This window comes from Amblyomma mixtum, chromosome 2, assembly GCF_055824585.1.
Source record: "Amblyomma mixtum isolate Tamu chromosome 2, ASM5582458v1, whole genome shotgun sequence".
Lineage (NCBI taxonomy): Eukaryota > Metazoa > Arthropoda > Arachnida > Ixodida > Ixodidae > Amblyomma > Amblyomma mixtum.
This window is the reverse complement of record NC_143013.1, coordinates 131786599-131804708: the sequence shown is the minus strand read 5'-3', so window position 1 is coordinate 131804708 and position 18110 is coordinate 131786599. Positions and strand designations below refer to the sequence as shown.

The 18110-nt window shown below is 44.7% G+C and overlaps 1 protein-coding gene across 2 annotated transcripts in view; it reads right to left on the bottom strand.

Moving 5' to 3' along the window:
* The window catches only part of LOC149360931 (uncharacterized), a 98600-nt gene that overhangs the window by 18893 nt on the left and 61597 nt on the right, over positions 1 to 18110 (bottom strand). For both annotated transcript variants that reach the window (XM_089572545.1, XM_089572544.1), the window contains 3 exons: positions 17938 to 18011; positions 5898 to 6005; positions 3206 to 3244 (listed from right to left, as the gene is read on the bottom strand). In XM_089572545.1, coding sequence (XP_089428671.1) covers positions 3206 to 3244; positions 5898 to 6005; positions 17938 to 17997 — 207 coding nt within the window. In that variant the 5' untranslated portion in view covers positions 17998 to 18011. The remainder of the gene's footprint in view (positions 1 to 3205; positions 3245 to 5897; positions 6006 to 17937; positions 18012 to 18110) is intronic.

Sequence of the window (18110 nt, the reverse complement as noted above, 5' to 3'; positions counted from 1 at the left end):
GAGTGCGTCTTTCATGTTCGCGCCTTCTTATTACACAAGCCCACAGCCAGCTCACACAGCTAAAAGTGATGACACAAAGGTATTGCCTCTCCCCAAAGCAATTAATACCCGTGTAACGTGACTCCCATCGAAGTCCTACAGAGGAAGTGCACCTATTTTCACCTAAGGAAGAAAACCTCGAAGTATCAGCCAGAAAGGTATTACATGGTAGAGGCCGAAGGTGAAGCAGTCTGAGTTCTGGCACCCATTACGGTGCATAAGGTCACTGAAGTGAAAGTTGTAAAGCAAGAGTGGAGTATTTTAATCATGCGTGCACCTTAGAATTTAATCCTTCTTCCCTCTGTAAAAAAAAAACACTGATGGGTTCTGGAATCAGGAGCAGCAGGTTTTACGCAACAGCGCATGCAGCTCGTCCGGTCGAAAAGACGTCGGCGTAGTAGCAGTCGGCACCGCGTGTGGGAGATGATCGGGCGCTACGAAAAAAAAAACCCTATCATGGTAACTTGTGGCTCTGCTGATTGATGATTGATTGGTGCGTGCTAGGCGATGACAAGTTAATGAAGTTGTTGTAATTAAGTGATTAAGAAATTAAATACAAGAAGTGAAAAAATTATAAAGAGGGGGGCTCAAAGGTGCCAGAATGCTAAAAATAAATATCCAATGCGGCTAGGCCGCTCCTTCCTTCGCTCTTTGTTTGAAGCGGGTTATAAACCCTTCGATAACTAGGCGGAGCTTTAGTAAATCTGCTCTCGCCCAATTTCGACCAATACCACTGCAATGGCACTGTGCATACAAGTGGGCGGAGCCCAGTGCTCGCCAGAGCCCGACTCAGCGGACCGCACACTTTTCCTGGAACATGCAACCTATCGAGGCGCCAGTAAAGCAGAACTCCGCCGCTTAGCTCGACAGTCGGGTTGTTTTAAAAAAATTAGAGAGCATGTGTAATTGATAACTAATTAAGTGAAACAATGGAAACAAATGAAAAATGCGTTTATTTACAACATCACCACCTGCAACGCGCTATCGCGTTTCCCTCTTAAAGGTGAAGCTTAAGCGTCCTCCAATTTTTCTCTGTCGTGATATTCAAACTTTTTTACTACCTTCAATTTTGAGCATGAATCATACCTGCCGTCCAGAAAGCAAGAGTATTAAACTCTTTTCCAGAGGCCTAGTTTTTCTTTTTTGTTTTTATTTTCTGAGATGTGTTGGATGGCACTGCGATCAATCGTGCTCGCAGGGCGCTCTTTGGGCTGCAGATGTCCCGGGCAGGTGCCTTCGCCTTGAAGGCCGTCAGTGACAAGGACGCAAAACTAGTGCCAAGTAGCTGCGTATCGTCCGCCTTTAAAAGTGAGGAACGGATTTTCAAAGGCCTTTGCGGTGCTCGTATGACAGGGGTACCAAGTTCTTATTATTTGAGAAGGTGGAGTCTTTAATTTGCATTGGTCTTCTGATTCTTCGGATAGTTTGCAATTTTATGCGCAAATAACTTAGAGAAAGTGGTCTCGACGACGTACGATACATAATCAAGTCAAAAACAACTGTTTTTTCTTAATGAATTATTTAGAAAAAATCGCTGGATTTTTACTATTGCGGCCATGTGAATGTTTGTTTCTAGCGTTTGCGCCCTTCGACTGACATTAGGTCCTTGGGTGGGCTTAGCGAATACTTTCCGCTGAGAGTGCTAGTGCGACTTTGCCCCTCATCTTCCCCTTTTGGTTGGCTTCCCCGCGATGCACCCTCCTTAGCATGGTTAGTCACCTTAACTAACAAGGGAGGGTATCGGTGTCGCAGCGCCACGAGCGCCATGGATGGAATGACTGCTGCGCGCGCCCGCCGGACAGACTGCAGTCTTCGGATCGGGATTTCGGCGCGCACGGACGTGTTGACGCGGAATTCCACTCTTCGCCAGCGGGCGCGAGGCCTCGTGTTTGGAACATGCTCCCACAAGCTCGTCCCGTCTGGCCTCGGAGTTTCCCCCTGCCCTAGCGTGGGCGAACGTTCGCTCGTAACTGTGCTGGTGGGTCGGTCGTCCTCGATTTCCCACTGTATTGTGTTGTTAGCTGGCGTTATTGTTGTTGCAGCAATAAATGCCTTGTTTGTGTCAGCCACAGTGTCGTTCCTTTGTTCCCCCCGAGCAAGGCGCGCCGCGGTCGGCGTGCGCTCGGTAGAGTACGCTATCACGGGGTGGGGTCCGCGCGGCTTTGAACTGTGTCAGCCGAAGTTAAACGTGGGAAACGTATTTATCTCGACCCCAATTGAAACCCCACAACGTGGATGTGGGGGTGCCTGCAGGCATGCGTCTCTCGTGCGACCATGTGGCGCTCACTGCTACGCAGGGCCACTGATTCGTGAGTATAAGGCGGGCACCCGATGTGACGGGTGGAGGTAGGGAAAAAACCCAGGAATAGAGGAGAGGGGATGAAGGGAGGGGGCAGCGGCACCCTGCGAGGTATTTGACGTGCTCGTAAGCCATACGTGACGTCAGAGCTAACGTCGCTGTGTCTCCACCTATGAGAGCGCTGCGTTGTACTTGCGTTTTCTCGCTCTTCTTCTTCGCACTCCTTCATCTTTGATCAACATCGGTTTCAAGCAGACCAAAAACCAGGCCTTAACAACTGTCGCTGTAAAATGTTAGCATCATGAAACACAGCTGGCTACATCATCTCTTCTTATGGAGGAAGTGTTCTTTTGTAATGACACTATCGATGAGCTGTCTGCGTGAATCATCCCGCAGTCTGAGTAAGAATATGGAGCTCAGGTGAGGCTAGTGATGCCATCCTAACACGTCCGGTGCGTCTTCGACTAAGTCTTTCACGTTCAGTTTTTTTTTGACAATTTAATACATCTTCATCGGCGGTTTCAGCGCCAAACGCGCACGTCGCCAATGACCAGAAAAAATTGCAACTATCAGAAAAACTGACTGACGTCAAGAAAACTAGCATCAAGGACTGCCACTGAGCTCGTTGTTGGTCATTTTAATCGCATTTCGCGTCCTTAGCTCGTCTGCCTAAAATCAGATTTTAAAAACTCAGCTACCACACTGACAGCTTGGTAGTATCTATCTTTAGTCTAATATTTCCTGGCTTTTTCTACGTAGCGCACAAGGATATTTGCCGCTTCATATATGTTACTACGCACTACCGAGTAGTGCCATTTTAGGAGAACGCAATGAGATATGGATAGGTTCGGATTTAACGCAACTTACGAAAATAGCTTCCTCTTGGTCAAACATGCAGTAGGCCGTCTGTAGTCAGAAAGGAAGAATGAAAGAATAACAATAAGCCAAACAGTTTCAGGACGTAAAAACTACATGGAATCTGGCTGGACAAGAACACTATTAGTTGCAAGAACACTTTATGCGGAGCCCTCCACTACGGCGTCTCTCATAGCCTTAGTTGCTTTGGGACGTTAAACCCCATAAACCAAACCGAACCACTTTATGCGGGCCATATTAGGATCAAGAGAAACTTTTACTTTCTTCTAGACCACCAGTCAGTTAGACGAAAGATTCAAGAAAGAACCCAACTCGAAGAAAGGGCACAAACTGAGCTTATGTTGTTTTATTTCGTTAAATCTATGGGTCTCGTTTTATGCCACATAGAAGTACTGTCGAATTTACTCCGTTGGCAAAATATTTCTGTCCATAAAATTTAAAGCTGTTGAACACCACTTATGACATAAAAGCATGTATTCAGAGTCGCATACATGCTTTTTACAGCAGCACTAAGCTTTGTACAGTATAAGTTTTTATCCTGAATAAATTTGTCAAATAGATTAACTTCAGTTTGTTTTCGCCATAGAGTAGCGTAGCAGCAATTCTGGAGAAGCGCATTTGTCATTGGGAAAGAGTTGATGAACGCGATTTCGTGCATATATTGCAAGATATCACTATACTAATCAGTATATCTGCAGATCTCCTTTCGGCAGTCTTAAATGGCTCCTGTCAAAAACTTTCCCCTTTGGTTTTATATGGCAGTCTTAACTGCACGATACCAGCGGTGGCAAATGTTTATAAGAAGGATATCGCTACGCGTCGGGAGAATGGACCATTAAATTCAGTATTTCCATAACAGTACCACATAATATTTCCATACTCAATTTTTTTGTCCAAGAATACTGCACATGGCTGCGTTCTTCTACACGATCACATGGCCGCCAGTTTTATTTCGACGCATTTTTCGTGCTTAGACTGTTTACGGTTCCTCTTCCTGGGGCCTTTCTTTCCTTTATTCTCCTCCCCAGTGAAAACTAATACGCCCTCAGTTTTAACATTTTGGTGAAAATACATGCTCCTCATTGGAAACCGCTCACACATTCTGGTATAGCATGTAATGAGTTGCGGTTGAAGAGCTCAAGATTTCCTAAAAATAAAAAAAAACCACGAGGTTTTCTTCTTCTTTGTACCTTTACGCCGTGTTTGCGTTATTCATGAGCCGTAACATCACTAGCGCCTATATTAATTCGTGTCCTCGTTTCAGTTGATCCACTCAGAATGCTTGCTACGGAGTTGTCATAAATTAGAAAGCAACCCGTGGGCACCTGCTGTTCATTAATAAAAAAAATGAGAATTGTTATTTACTCCGAACTAGCATCGACACATCTACTTACAACCGTCAGCTGGAGCGCAGCCGTAGCTGCCGTCGGATTCGACGTTCCCGACGGCTGCTATGTGAGCGGTTTTAAAGAGTGTGAACTTACTATTTCATTTGCGAGTAGCCATCATCTCTAAGCGCGCTGTTCGCTGCCTGAGTCACCATACATGTAGAGGGACGCAAACGCTGCCTCCTAATTATCGATGAACACACAATACTTGGCGTAGTCTCAACAGCAAATGCTTCTCTGCAGCGCCTACTCAACAGCCTGCCGAGATAAAAACGACTAGAGAAAGGGCTATCGAGACATTTTCAAGTTAACGCATGTCATGATACCGTAATGGCTAACTTGTGCCAATATTTAGAACATGATAACGCGATGTATTGACTTGTGCAGCTTTATAAGCTGTCTTCTGGACAAGGCTAGGATATTTTAGTTGTGCCAGGTTGACTGGTTAACAATGGTATTCTCACTTTTATCCATAAAGCAAGCAAAATTGCAAAAGTAGTGGAAAATGTTTACTGATGCCAATTTAATTTGGTTTCTTTTAAGCAACTCTACCTCTGCTCCGCTTTCCAAGCTTAAAAGAGAGCCAGGGAGATTTCAAAATTCTCGTGTGACTACGTGCCTTCGATTTGCTTCTTTAGTAACCTAAAAAGATATAAAACCTAAAAAAGATATAAAAGAAAAGAAATGTCAAATGTTTCGTGGCTTTCACATCAGATGCACTATTACCAACCTGAGCGCGAGAACAAGGCGTATTTTGTGCTATACTTTGGGAGAAAAGGAATGTGCACATAAGAAAGGGTGCGCATTATGATTTATCTCTAACGAGCATTTTCATAGCTGCTGCTTGAGAGTACAGAGCAGGATGCGGTATGTCCATGCTAATGTACACATGAAATGGCAATCAGCATCCCAATCAGCGCCCCGTTGGATGTAATTGGAGCCTTAACTCTTGAAACCTCTGAAAATACTTCAGCCACAGCCCCTTTACGTTCAACCACCACACGCATGTTTATAGCCGCGTCGGTGGGATATTCTTGAAAGCGAAATGAGAAACCATTGTGCGTACAGGCTGCACAGTATCGTGCATAAACCCCCATCGTCATTAAAATTACGAAAGCCCAACTACCGTGTTCTTTGGTGTATAAGCAGAGCTTTCGCGAGCCCAAATTACTTATTACTCTTTATTTCTGTCCGTACCTACTGGTGTACAAGTGTAAAGAAGTGCTTGCTACATTATCAGACGTTTACGTTTACGATTCTAGCCGGCACCCCTGTATCTATTCGCATGCACTTACGCCATCGAGGTACTTGGTGTCCGAGCAGGCCACCATAAGGAACACTAGCGGGTTGGATGTCCCAGGTTGCTGCCGCTCAGCACACTGCATCAGGAAGTTCTGAATCGTCTGCGTACCCCAAGAGAAAGCAAACAAGCAAAATAAGAGACAGCAGAAACCAGTGCGCATTATTTAAATTCTGATAAGCCAAAAAAGCATACAGTTCAAAACACTTTAAGGGATATTGCATTAAATTTTAGGCGTCTAGTTTTCTACTGGAAGGAAATCTCATGTTGCTAAGTCGACTGAAGCCGCATCGTTTTTTGCACGAAGCCAGTGGAAAGCACTTTCTCCCCTCATTTTTTCCTTGAACTGGTGCATCCGTCGGCGGCGCCCTGAACTACTGTTCCTTGGAAGCTGCGACGTCACGCGTCCCCTGGCTCCGCGCCCTGCCGGCCCGGCCGCTTCGTAGTCACGGTATGTGCCTGCAGCAGTTGCGTGGACGCTACGCGCCACGCATGGGACGTGCTGCCAGTGCCGCCGCTTGTCTCCGGAGTCCTTTCAGCTCTAATTCGATCCACGCGGCTGCCAGACCGGCGAAGGGTGGGGCTGCCAAAGTATTGTTCCGCTAAAGGTTGTAGGAGTAGTGCGGTGGGGAAAGGAACACGCCATGTCGTGCCTTGCCAAAAGATGCTATGCTCTGAAGAATAGATCCGTGTGGCTTAGCTAGCCTTCGTGACAAACCTTCTAGGTGCGAATTTTTATCGTGACGATTGAATTGACAGCGACTAGGATGTAGACCTTTCTCTGTTACGAATCCTCATCCTGCCATTGAAACGGCAGTACCTCAGACCTGACGCTTTTTTGAACATAATGTCACGTGTACTTGTGAGGGAGACGTTCTTGGAGACCTAGAGACAAGCAGGAGGAAGCGGTTGTTGTTATCGTCAATATAGCCACAATGGCGAGCGATAACCTATATCGCAAGCGCTACATCGTTGTCTTCCACGTCAGCTGTGCGCCACCTCGCAATCCCTAGAAAGCGCAAGACCGAAAGCCTGACAGTCGCGCTTTAGCGAAAAGGGGTCCTAAGCTAGATGAAAATTACAGGCCACTTGTAAAGACCGCAGAGTTTAGTAGAAAAAAAAAAGAGTGCACTCTGTGTAGCACATGTTAGTGCGCTGAATTACAGAGGATATGAAGGCCAAAAACGGAGCAGCATTTATTACACCTGTATTTTCCTTGCGAAGAGAGAGTTCGGAAGTATTTTCACTAGTTTCACTTTTCTCACTGATTCAACCGACCTCCGACGGAAGGTCATCTCGGATGCGACGCGGAAGAGAAATACAAATTACAAACACACAGTTCTTTGGTATTCCGAATTTGCAGCCACATTCACCACACCGCCCGCAGGCAATATGTACGTATGCTTGAACGGGTAGAAACATAAATATATCAAGTAATGATTTTCCAGGTGAGCATGCTGAACTTTAAGAAAAAATGAGCGGAGAACTTCTTGGCTCATGCCCGAGCCCATCAGAAAGTAATAACGGTGACAATCTACCAACGAGGCCAAGCCCACGAGAATCGCGCGCCAGATCTCGTTCGTGGGAGTTACGCACGCAAGTCTGGCAGCGTAATAACAGTGCGCCAGTCCCGAAAACGGCCACTGCATACCTTTTCGCTTCGCCGATGCAATTAAGTTGGCTGCTTTTATATGTCGAGCACTCACTTTGCTGTTCGCGCAACTTACGTGGTGTATAAGTCAAATCTCCCCCGCCCCATCCCGGCGCCCCCGACGCTCTTTTTGTGTTTGGTTTGGTTTTTTTGGGGGTTTAACATCCCAAAGCCGCTCCGGAAATTTCGGCCACCTGGGGTTCTTTAACGTACACTGACACCGCACAGTACAGTGACCTCTAGAGTTTCGCCTTCATCGAAATTCGGCAGCCGCGGCCGGGATCGAACCCGCGTCTTTTTGTGTGGCTGGAGCAATGAATGAAGGCGATGCCGTGATTTACCTTCGACAAAAGAAATGCTTCAATATCTAATTCAGGAAAACTAGTTTGGATGATGTCAAATTGGATTATAAGTGCACAACTACCACTGCGGGTCGCACGCCTGTGCGAAATGTTATCCTACAGGCTCGTTTTACTCGCCGTCGCTCGATGTTGTTGTGAAGGAGACGTGCTTAGTCATGCAGAGTGTGCTCACATGTTCAATGTTGCATTTAAATCAGTGTTCACTAATGAATATGATGCCCCCTTTTCTGTGCCAAACACTTTTATTTATAATGTTATGTCACCTGTTGAATTTAACGCATCGGGAATTCTGTCACTAATCGATAAAATGAAACTTTCATCTTCGGCCGGTTTCGATAATGTCAACGCCAAATTTCTTAAGGATGCGAAACTCACCAGTGCCAGTTACTTATGTTTGCTATTCCAGCAGTCACTCTCTTCTGGCCAACTTCCTCGTGACTGGAAAAATGGGAAGGTCATTCCAGTCTTCAAATCCGGTAACACAAATTCTCCATTAAATTATCGCCCCATTTCTTTAACAAGCGTGCCTTGCAAGCTAATGGAACACGTCATATTCTCCCATGTCATTGCCTTCTTGGATTCGAACAATTTTTTTCATCCTGCGCAGCACGGGTTCCGGAAAGGCTTTTCTTGCGACACTCAACTAGCCTTTTTATTCATGACTTGCATGCCAACCTAGATCTTAACCTGCAAACTGACGCTATATTTCTTGATTTTAAAAAAGCCTTCGATAAAGTTCCCCACAAACGCCTGTTATACAAGTTATCTAACCTTAATATCGATCCTAATGTTGTTGCATGGATTAAAGAATTCCTAACTAACCGCACTCAGTCCGTCTTTGTAAATGAACACACTTCCAGCTTCCTTCCTGTAACATCTGGCGTCCCTCAAGGTTCCGTACTAGGTCCCCTTTTGTTTTTAATATACATAAATGATTTGCCCTCGCATGTGTCTTGTAAAATTCGCATGTTTGCTGACGATTGTGTTATTTATGAAGCAGTTAATAACAATTCTGATCAATTATCTCTCCAAAACAACCTTAACAAGATTCGGGATTGGTGTAAAATTTGGCTAATGGAGCTTAACCCTCACAAATGCAACGTACTCTCTTTTCATCGCCGCCGTAACCCGCTCGTGCCCTTCTATCACATAGACTCCGTTCCCGTGCTGCCAGTAGAATCATACAAATATTTAGGGGTAACCTTGTGCGCTGACCTCTCCTGGAAAACGCATATAACTAACATCATTTCTTCAGCTAACAAATCCCTTGGTTTTCTAAAACGTCATCTACACGATGCGCCCATGCATGTTAGGTTATTAGCTTACGAAACACTTGTGAAATCGAAATTAGAATACGCATCACCCATTTGGCATCCACATCAAGCTTATCTAACCAACGCATTAGAAATTTTGCAAAACCGCGCAGTCAGATTTATTCATTCTTCATATCATTACAGCACGAGTGTTACATATCTGAAATCGCTTTCAGGCATACAGCCACTCGAGCTGCGCCGCCGCACAGCCAGTCTTTTATTATTTCACAAGTTCTTTTACAGCCATCTACGAACTGCACCCTACATGGTCCCTCCGGCACGCATATCTCACCGCACTCTCCATCAACTCCAGATCAGCCGTCCACGTGCACGCACAGTCACCTTCGCAGCTTCATTTTTTTCACGCACCGCCGCGGACTGGAATGGCCTTCCCGCTGACATTGCAACAATAACCTGTCCCGCGAACTTCGCACGCAGAGCTAACACCTTTTTGTCATCATCATAATGCATGATTACTTTGTCGCACCAAACGTTGTACCCACCCCTTATGTAATGCCCCTGAAAAGGGGTCTTTAAGGAAATAAAATTGATTGATTGATTGATTGAAGGTGTAGGTTGCGCAACCACGGGACGAACCACGAAGAAAGACACAGAGACACACACAAGCGCCACTAACAACTGTTTACTTCTTCCTGGGAACGCTTACTTATACACCTGGCCACGCATGCTCAAACGCAGTCTTTAACAACAATAATCATGCCAAGGGCTGTTAACGCAGGCGCGATCGCAAAAAATTGATTTCGGCTACGTACAGAGCGACGGACGTGTCACTGATACAGTCTACAGCTCTTTCCTTTATGTGGAAAGCTTCCAAAGCGTTAACAGCCCTTGGCATGACTATTGTTGTTATAGATTGCGTTCGAGCATGCGTGGCCAGGTGTATAAGTAAGCGTTCCCAGGCAGAAGTAAACAGTTGTTAGTGCGCTTGTGTGTGTCTCTGTGTCTTTTCTTCGTGGTTCGTCCCGTGGTTGCGCAACCTACTCCTTCACAACATCATGTACCAACTAGGCCCAACCCAAGTTTTACTGTCGCTCGATGAGGCGGAGGGTTGTATCCGTTTTTATAGTCCACGGCCATTTCGATATCTCAGTGACATAATCGTTACTCTCACTGCCACTTTCTAGGCGGTCGATCTCTTTTATGTTTCCATCCCGCCAACTCTGAACTTCCAGGCGCGACGGCTCAACCGATGCCAGGACGGCGCAACGGGAGCAGGCCGCTGCGAGGCGTGTGACGTCACGCACGCCTCCCGCCTGGGCGGGCGGCAGCTGGCACGCGCACATAAAACGTACAAAATAACGCCATCCGCGCAAACATACACGAAACAAAGATTGAAACTTTAGATAAGCGCACCCTCTGAATTCAGTTTCGGTGATTATAGAGAAAGTCGCTGTGTAATGCAGCATCTCTTTAATTCTTTGTGTGTCAGTGATTTCTCTCACACCCTGGGGGCGGCCTGTACACACTCCCTTGTTTTTTGAAATTTATTTATACACTACCGGAAGTTTGGTAGTCATACACAGAACATCAATGAAAAATTAAAAAAAAATAAAAATGACTTCCGCTTCTGATCTACGAGGGTGGCTACCTCTACCTTCTACACTCAGCCGAAGTCACCTGTGCGCACTATGGTGCGGCGAATACCGCAAAAAAAAAAAAAAATTCTATAAAATTCACAGGATCTCACGAATAAAATTGCGAATTGCGGAGAGGATTTTCACCATGCTGACGGCAGCAACCTCACGCAGCTCTGAGAACTTCATAGCAGACTGGGTTGTACCGCTTGACAAGAACTCTGCACAGGCACACACCGAATTTTTTTCACATTTTCAGACTCCCATAACCTTAACTAGCCCTTCATCATTCTCAGCCTATGAGCTGAGGTGAGTCTAGCAAAGATTTGCGAAAATAAGACTCCACGCCGCAACAACCTATTGAAGAGAAAATCGATTCAGACTCGCGAACGCACCCGCTTATACACGTCATAATGTCGCTTTATGGATAATTCTGGGTTAATGAGACTGCTATGGATTATTTCCTTCGCGGTTGAATACAAGGGACAACAGAAGAAGTGTTTTTTTTTTTTTGCCGCCGAGGAGATCGACGGCGTCTGAATGATTACAGCCATACTATTGCAATCAAAATAAAACGTGATGGCGCCAATTTTTTTCCCTTCACTTACGTTTACAGAAAATTGATTTTTCTCATGATCTAACTCTGTGTCAATATTACACAGTTTGTGCCTGTCGGTGTAGCAACATCAGTAACTTTATTGACCAAGCATTGGGCAGCAAACAAGATATGAGTGCATAAAATTAGGTTCAACAATGAAAATTACCGTAAAAAACTTTCATCCTCACCCTGCGGACTAATCTACTCTTCGGCTCTGGTGAGCCATGTGCGTTGTTTGTTTGATTGTTGTTTTTTTAAATAGTAATAATCATAGTACTTGACAATTACGTGACCTACATGCATTTTATTTCATTTTAATGTTGTGCTTCAACCCGTACTGCGTATCTTCTTTCGTATTTCCTTGTCATGTGGTCTCGTACTCTTCTGCCGCCGCGGTGGCTCAGTGGCTATGGTGCTCGGCTGCTGACCCAAAAGACGCGGGTTCGATCCCGGCCGCGGCGGCTGGAATTTCTTTGGAGGAGAAATTCTAGAGGCCCGTGTACTGTGCGATGTCAGTGCACGTTAAAGAACCCCAGGTGGTCGAAATTTCCGGAGCCATCCACTACGGTGTCTCTCATAGCCTTAGTCGCTTTGGGACGTTAAACCCCATAAACCAAACCAAACCAACCGTACTCTTCTTTTTTCATGTGTTCAAATATTTTTACTGTTTACTGCATTCTGTTCTGCTTTTTCTGTTACAATTGGCCTGTCAGGTATTTCAAAAATAAATGATATTTACATCAATTTTAAAATTATGAAAAAGACTCAGAGTTTTTTTATTAACAAAGCGCTTCCCGCGGGTAAGAAAGGGCTAAGAAAGGGGTAAGTACTAAATGCCAACAAAAATATTCACGCATCAGTCTTAAGGTGTGTAGCGGGGGGCTAAGGCGCCACCGGGCGATAATGAGCATTTATCCTCAGCCACTTTTAGGAAAATGTCTGCGCAACATGTAAAGCAAAGAAAGGAATAAAGAAAGATGGAAAGGTAGATAGAGAGAAGTAAAGAAGGAATGAAAGGAAGAAAAAAGGAAATGAAGCAAGGAACTAAGAAAGATAGAAGGGCAGAGGAAGGACATATAAAAAGAAAAAAAAAGAAAGAAAGTAAGGCAGAAAGAAAAAAGAAGAAAAGAAAAAGAGAAGCAAAGGAAGGAAGAAGGGAAGCAAGAAAGAAACGAAACAGGAAACAAAGGCACAGAAGGAATGAAGAAAAAATTAAGAAGGAAGGAAAAAAAGGAACGGCAGGAAGCCGCAAAGAAACGAAGGAGGAAAGAAAGAGGTAAGGAAATGGAGGAATGATGAATTAAGAAATGAAAGGGAGACATCATCATCCTCATCACTATCCCGACTACGCCCACTGCAGGGCAAAGGCCTCTCCCATGTCTCTCCAATTAACCCTGTCCTTCGCCAGTTGCGGCCACCGTATCCCCGCAAACTTCTTAGTCTCATCCACCCACCTAGCTTTCGGCCGCCCCGTGCTGTGCTTGCCTTCTCTTGGAATCCACTCCGTTACCCTTAAGGACCAGCGGTTATCTTGCCTTCGCATTACATGCCCTGCCCAAGCCCACTTCTTCCTCTTGATGTCAACTAGGATGTCATTAACCCGCGTTTGTTCTCTCACCCACTCCGCCCGCTTCTGATCTCTTAACTTTGCGCTGTCCTTAACTTAAGCTGAAATCTTTTTGTTAGCCTCCACGTTTCTGCCCCATAGGTGAGTACCGGTAAGATACAGCTGTTGTATACTTTTCTCTGGCGGGATATTGATAAACTGCCATTCATAATCTCAGAGAACCTGACATATGCGCTCCACCCCGTTCTTATTCCTTGAATTATTTCCTTCTGTTGATCCGGATCAGCTGTCACTACCTGCCCTAAATAGAGATATTCTCTTACTTCCAGCACCTCACCACCAAGAAATAAAAAGGAAAGAAATAAAGGTTTGGTTTATTGGGGTTTAACGTTCGAAAGCAACTCAGGCTATGAGAGACACCGTAGTGAAGGGCTCGGGAAATTTCGAACACCTGGGGTTCTTTAACGTGCACTGACATCGCACAGTACACGGGCTCCTAGAATTTCGCCTTCATTGAAATTCAGCCGCCGCGGCCGGGATCGAACCCGAAAGAAATAAAGGAAGTAATAAGGAAAGAAAAAATGAAAGGAAGAATGACGGGAGAAAGAAGGAAAGAAAGAAGAAATGTAAAAGAAAGTATAAAGTAAATAGAGAACGAAAACAAAGAAAGAAGACAGCTAGAAAGACAGAATGAAATAAAGGAAGAAAAGAAGAATGAGAGGAAGGAAGGAAGGAAGGAATGAAGGAAGGAAGGAAGGAAGGAAAACGAAATGAATGAGTTCACAATGAAAGGAAGAATGAAAGAAAAATAGAAGGAAAGGAGGGAAGAAGACAGAAAGGAAAAGGGAAGGAAAGAAGGAAAGAAAGGAAGGAAAAGAAGAAAGAAACAAAGAGAGAAAGCGAGTGAGAGAGAAGGAAAGGAACAAAGAAAGGAAGGTACAAAGAGAGGTAAAGAATGAAGGAAAGGAAGGAAGAGAGGGGGAAAAAGAGATGAAAGAAAGCTAGAAAAAAGAAAGAAAGGGCGGGTGAAAGAAATAAAAAAAGCTACAAAAAAGAAAAAATGAAGGAAAAAGGAGGACGCAAATAAAGAAAATAAGAAGGACGGAAAGGATTAAAGAAAACATGGAGGAAAGGTAGATAGAAAGAAAGCTAGAAATAAAGGAGGTGCAAAACATACAAAGACAGAAGGATAAAAAACCAGAAAGAATGAAACTAGGGAAGAACGAGGGGAAGGAAGGAATAAAAAGAATCAAAGAAGGAAAGAAAGCAAGATGATAGAAGCGAAGAAAAAAAGGAAGGAATAAAGAGAAGAGAGAAAGAAAGAATGTAGGAAATGTAGAAGTAAAGAAGGAAAGTTAAAATAACACTAAGAAAAAAGCGTACAAAAAATAAGGATAGAAAGAAGCAAAGGAATGAGAACACAAAGGAAGACAGGTAGAAAGATGGCAGGAAGTAAAGCAAGGAATAAGGTAAGAAATAAGAAAAGGAAGGTACCAAGAAAAGAAGAGGATAATAAAGTAAAAAGGAAAGAAAGAACGGAAGGGAGGAAGGACGACACAGCTAGAAAGAAAGGAAGAAAAACTACAAAAAGAAGGAAAGAAAGATGGAAAGGAAGGAAGGAAGGCACAAAGACAGAAAGAGAGATGGAAGACTGTTAGGTAGAGAAAGGAGAGAAATGAAGATAGAAAGAAAGAAAGAAAGAAAGGAAGAAAGGAAGAGAGAAAGAAAGAAAGAAAGAAAGAGAGAGAGAAAGAAGGAAAGGATGAAAGCTGGAAAGAAGCGAGGAAAGAAGAAATACGGAAGACAGAAAGAATGGAAAGAAGAAAGCTGGAAAGAAATAAGATAAGGAATGAAAATGGAAAGAGGGAAAGAAAGAAAGCAATGAAGGAAGGGAGACCGAAGATAGTAAGAAAGAAGAAGAGAAGAACAGAAAATACAACGAATTGAAGTAACAAAGGAAGGGATGAACGAAGGAAGGAAGGAAGAAAGAAAGGAAAGAGGAAGAAAGGAATAAGAGAAAGGTAGAAAGAAAGAAGGAAGGGAATAGGCTACACCGGTTCCGTCCAAACCGTGGGTACAGGTTTGAGGGCGGCAGGCTGGCTTCCACCTCTTGGCTGGATTCCAAACGAGCAGAAAAATAGAACTGCATTTTTGCAGAGTAAGCTGTTGCCGCTTGAACACGATAAATAAATAGGGAATAAAATGTTAATCCTTATTTGCGCATGCAGAGAGCTCAGCAACTAATCTGCGCATGGTTGTATTTTGGTTAAGTGTATTACGGCGCTTGAAATAATTGACAATTTGTTTTTGTGAAAAGGAAAGACGCAGACACTGCAATGTATATCTGTCCACCTCAACCGCTCAGTAAAGGAAGGGGTCGAGAAAGAAGAGAAGAAAAGGCAGAGAGAAAGCAGCAGCGAAGTGCAGGGCTCTTGAATAATTTCACCAGCCGGAGTTCTTTGACGTGCACTTACATCCCACTGCACACGGACGAGCGATCGAGGTTGGTAGCTCAAGTGCAATGCAAGCATGGGGCTACGATTTGACGGCCAGTTATTGAAAGCTTTTTTTTTTTTTTGCGAACGGGCTACAGGCCTGAGCACCACCCAGCGTACGCCAGCTGAAAACATTTTCCTCATCTATAACATCGTTCATATACTTGCAGATACGTTAATATCAGACCGACTATGCGCTTTCGCAGAGTTAATAAGTGTACAAAATTTGCTCTCCATTTTGATCAGAGACAACAGACTCTCTTTCGTATTTTATTTTAACACGCATCGCCTAGTATGGTTTGCATAAAATGATCGGAGAAACGAAAAGCTGTAAACCGGAGCATGCATGCACATGAAACCTGGCATTTGCGTAGGTCTTCAAAAAACTGTTTCGCCCGGCGAAAATAAAAACAACAATAACAGGCGTGAGGCTGAAGCATACCTTGTTCCTGTACGCATCTTAGTGTCCTTGCGGAGTGCACAGCGTAGAGCAACAGGGCATCGGAATTTCACCTCTAACAGTGCACACAAAGCGCAACCCTCTTTACCAAACTTGGTAGTGCAGAACGTTAGGCCAGTTGGTGTAGCGACATATTAAAGTAAACTTTGCGCAGAATAACACAAGACGGAAGGGAGAAACACACGAACACACACGAGCGCAAACTTAGGTTTGCGCTCGCGTGTGTGTAGGTGTTTCTCCCTCCGTCTTGTGTTAATCTGCACAAAGTTTTCTTTAATCCGTTACCAAACTTGATCCGGGCTGCAGCTTTGTATTCTTGACGGAGCCAGCATGGTGGCCGTAGTTCTCGGAGTGAAATGAGATAGCGCCGCTTATTTCGCGTATCATCTATTGCAGCATCCTCTTTCGTGTATCGCAGAAACGAACCAAACAAATGAAGTGCAGAATTCATCCGTTAACATTGAAACGACATTGCTTCCAAGTGGATTATGGCCCAAAGTTCGCGGTAAATACAAAGAGTATTTATTTCGGTCTTCGCTGAGTAGGTAGTCTGCGAAGAAACGAAATGCGTGAAAGCTAACTCGGGATGCTTCCCAGCGCCACCCCGAGCGAGAAGGGATAAAAGAGGAGAGGCAATTAATTGCACAAATATTAACTGCCATCGGCCGCGTGCTGTAGGCTGTTTTTCAAATAAGGAACGAGTAAGGATGCTTTACAGCCTTCATGTGTACTCCTTTGATTTTATTGAAGCGAAATTTCTTTAGGCTATGTGCACATAGTAAGCACGCGCGGTGATGAAAGAAACTTTTACAATAATAGATTGTTTGGATCGAAGGCTATCCCACTGAGATGAACACGCGCGACGGACTGCATACAACACCGACGCACGATTTGCCCAATGGTCTCTGGAGACGCACGAATACCAAACTTCGTTTAGCGAAACATTACCATTTACGCCACCAAGGAAGAGGTTGCTACCTTTCTCTCAAAGCGACTTTAATAGACACTGCGGATCAGCTTGCGTAATGCGCATGACGCCCGTGTCTGCGCAATAAGTACCGTATTTTCCTGAGCTTAGCGTGCGCTCGATGTATTGTAGCAGGAGTCAATTTCGGCTTAACGTAAAAACTTTAGATATTCCGTATCCGATGCATAATCCGGTAGGGCGAATTTTGATTGAAAGTAGGTTTCTTACGTTGTCAGTCAGCAGCACACAACCGGAAGGCAAAAATTTACTTGTCCAGCAGTATATTTCTGGGCCCTTCACAGACCGCATAGAAGTCAGTTATAAATTCTGTAAAAATCACTTTCTCCAGGGCTGTCTTCTTCGTCTGTCGTCGTTACTGCAGTGCCTTTTGCCTAAGCCCAGCGCAGTTCCCACATGGCAAATGTTCGCCAGTGTAATCATTGCCGTCAGAATCTGACGTCGTTATTACAGCAGGTTCTAGCCGGGCTTTCCTGAAGCCGTTGGTGAACTTCCGGGATCCCTACATCAGCTGCCTCAGCACAAGGTGTTACTTCTCCGCCCGTGTCGTTATTCGATGAGCTTCTGCAGTTGTACTCACAAGTTGAAGCTCTGATCGGAAACCAGCCAGCACGAGCAGCATGCACTTGCATATCGGAAATGATTGCTTATGGGTGCTGACTTGATTATGTGATTGAGCTGGGTAAAAAGCCGCAGGCGCAGTAGGGCCACGTATTTTTTTGGTTCGGCTTAGACGCTAGGCGTCGTTTTCTTTACTCAACAATCCTAAAAACTAAACCTCGCATGTCCACACAACGCGAAATTTCAGCTTTTAAACATGTATAATCCGCGTATTGTGGTCCGAAAAATAGGGTAGGAAAAATGCATACAGATACGCCAAGAACAACTGCGTGAACAAGAGACTTCAAAGCATTCCGAAAGCGGTCAGCTTGTCATTGTTTTCCCATTGGCTTCCAACACTGCCTCATCGTACGCGAGTTTGCTCTATAGTTGCAAGTATGACACTCACATCGAACTCCTCGGGCTTAACAGGTCGGCTCATCTTGGTCATGCAGCCGTGCGCTTGCATCACCGCCTCGGCCACTGCGAACCCAAGCACACAGGTTCCCGTCGAGAAGAGCACTGGCATAGGAGGTGTGTGAAGCCACACAGGTGTAATCTTGTATAAAATGCAAGACTCGA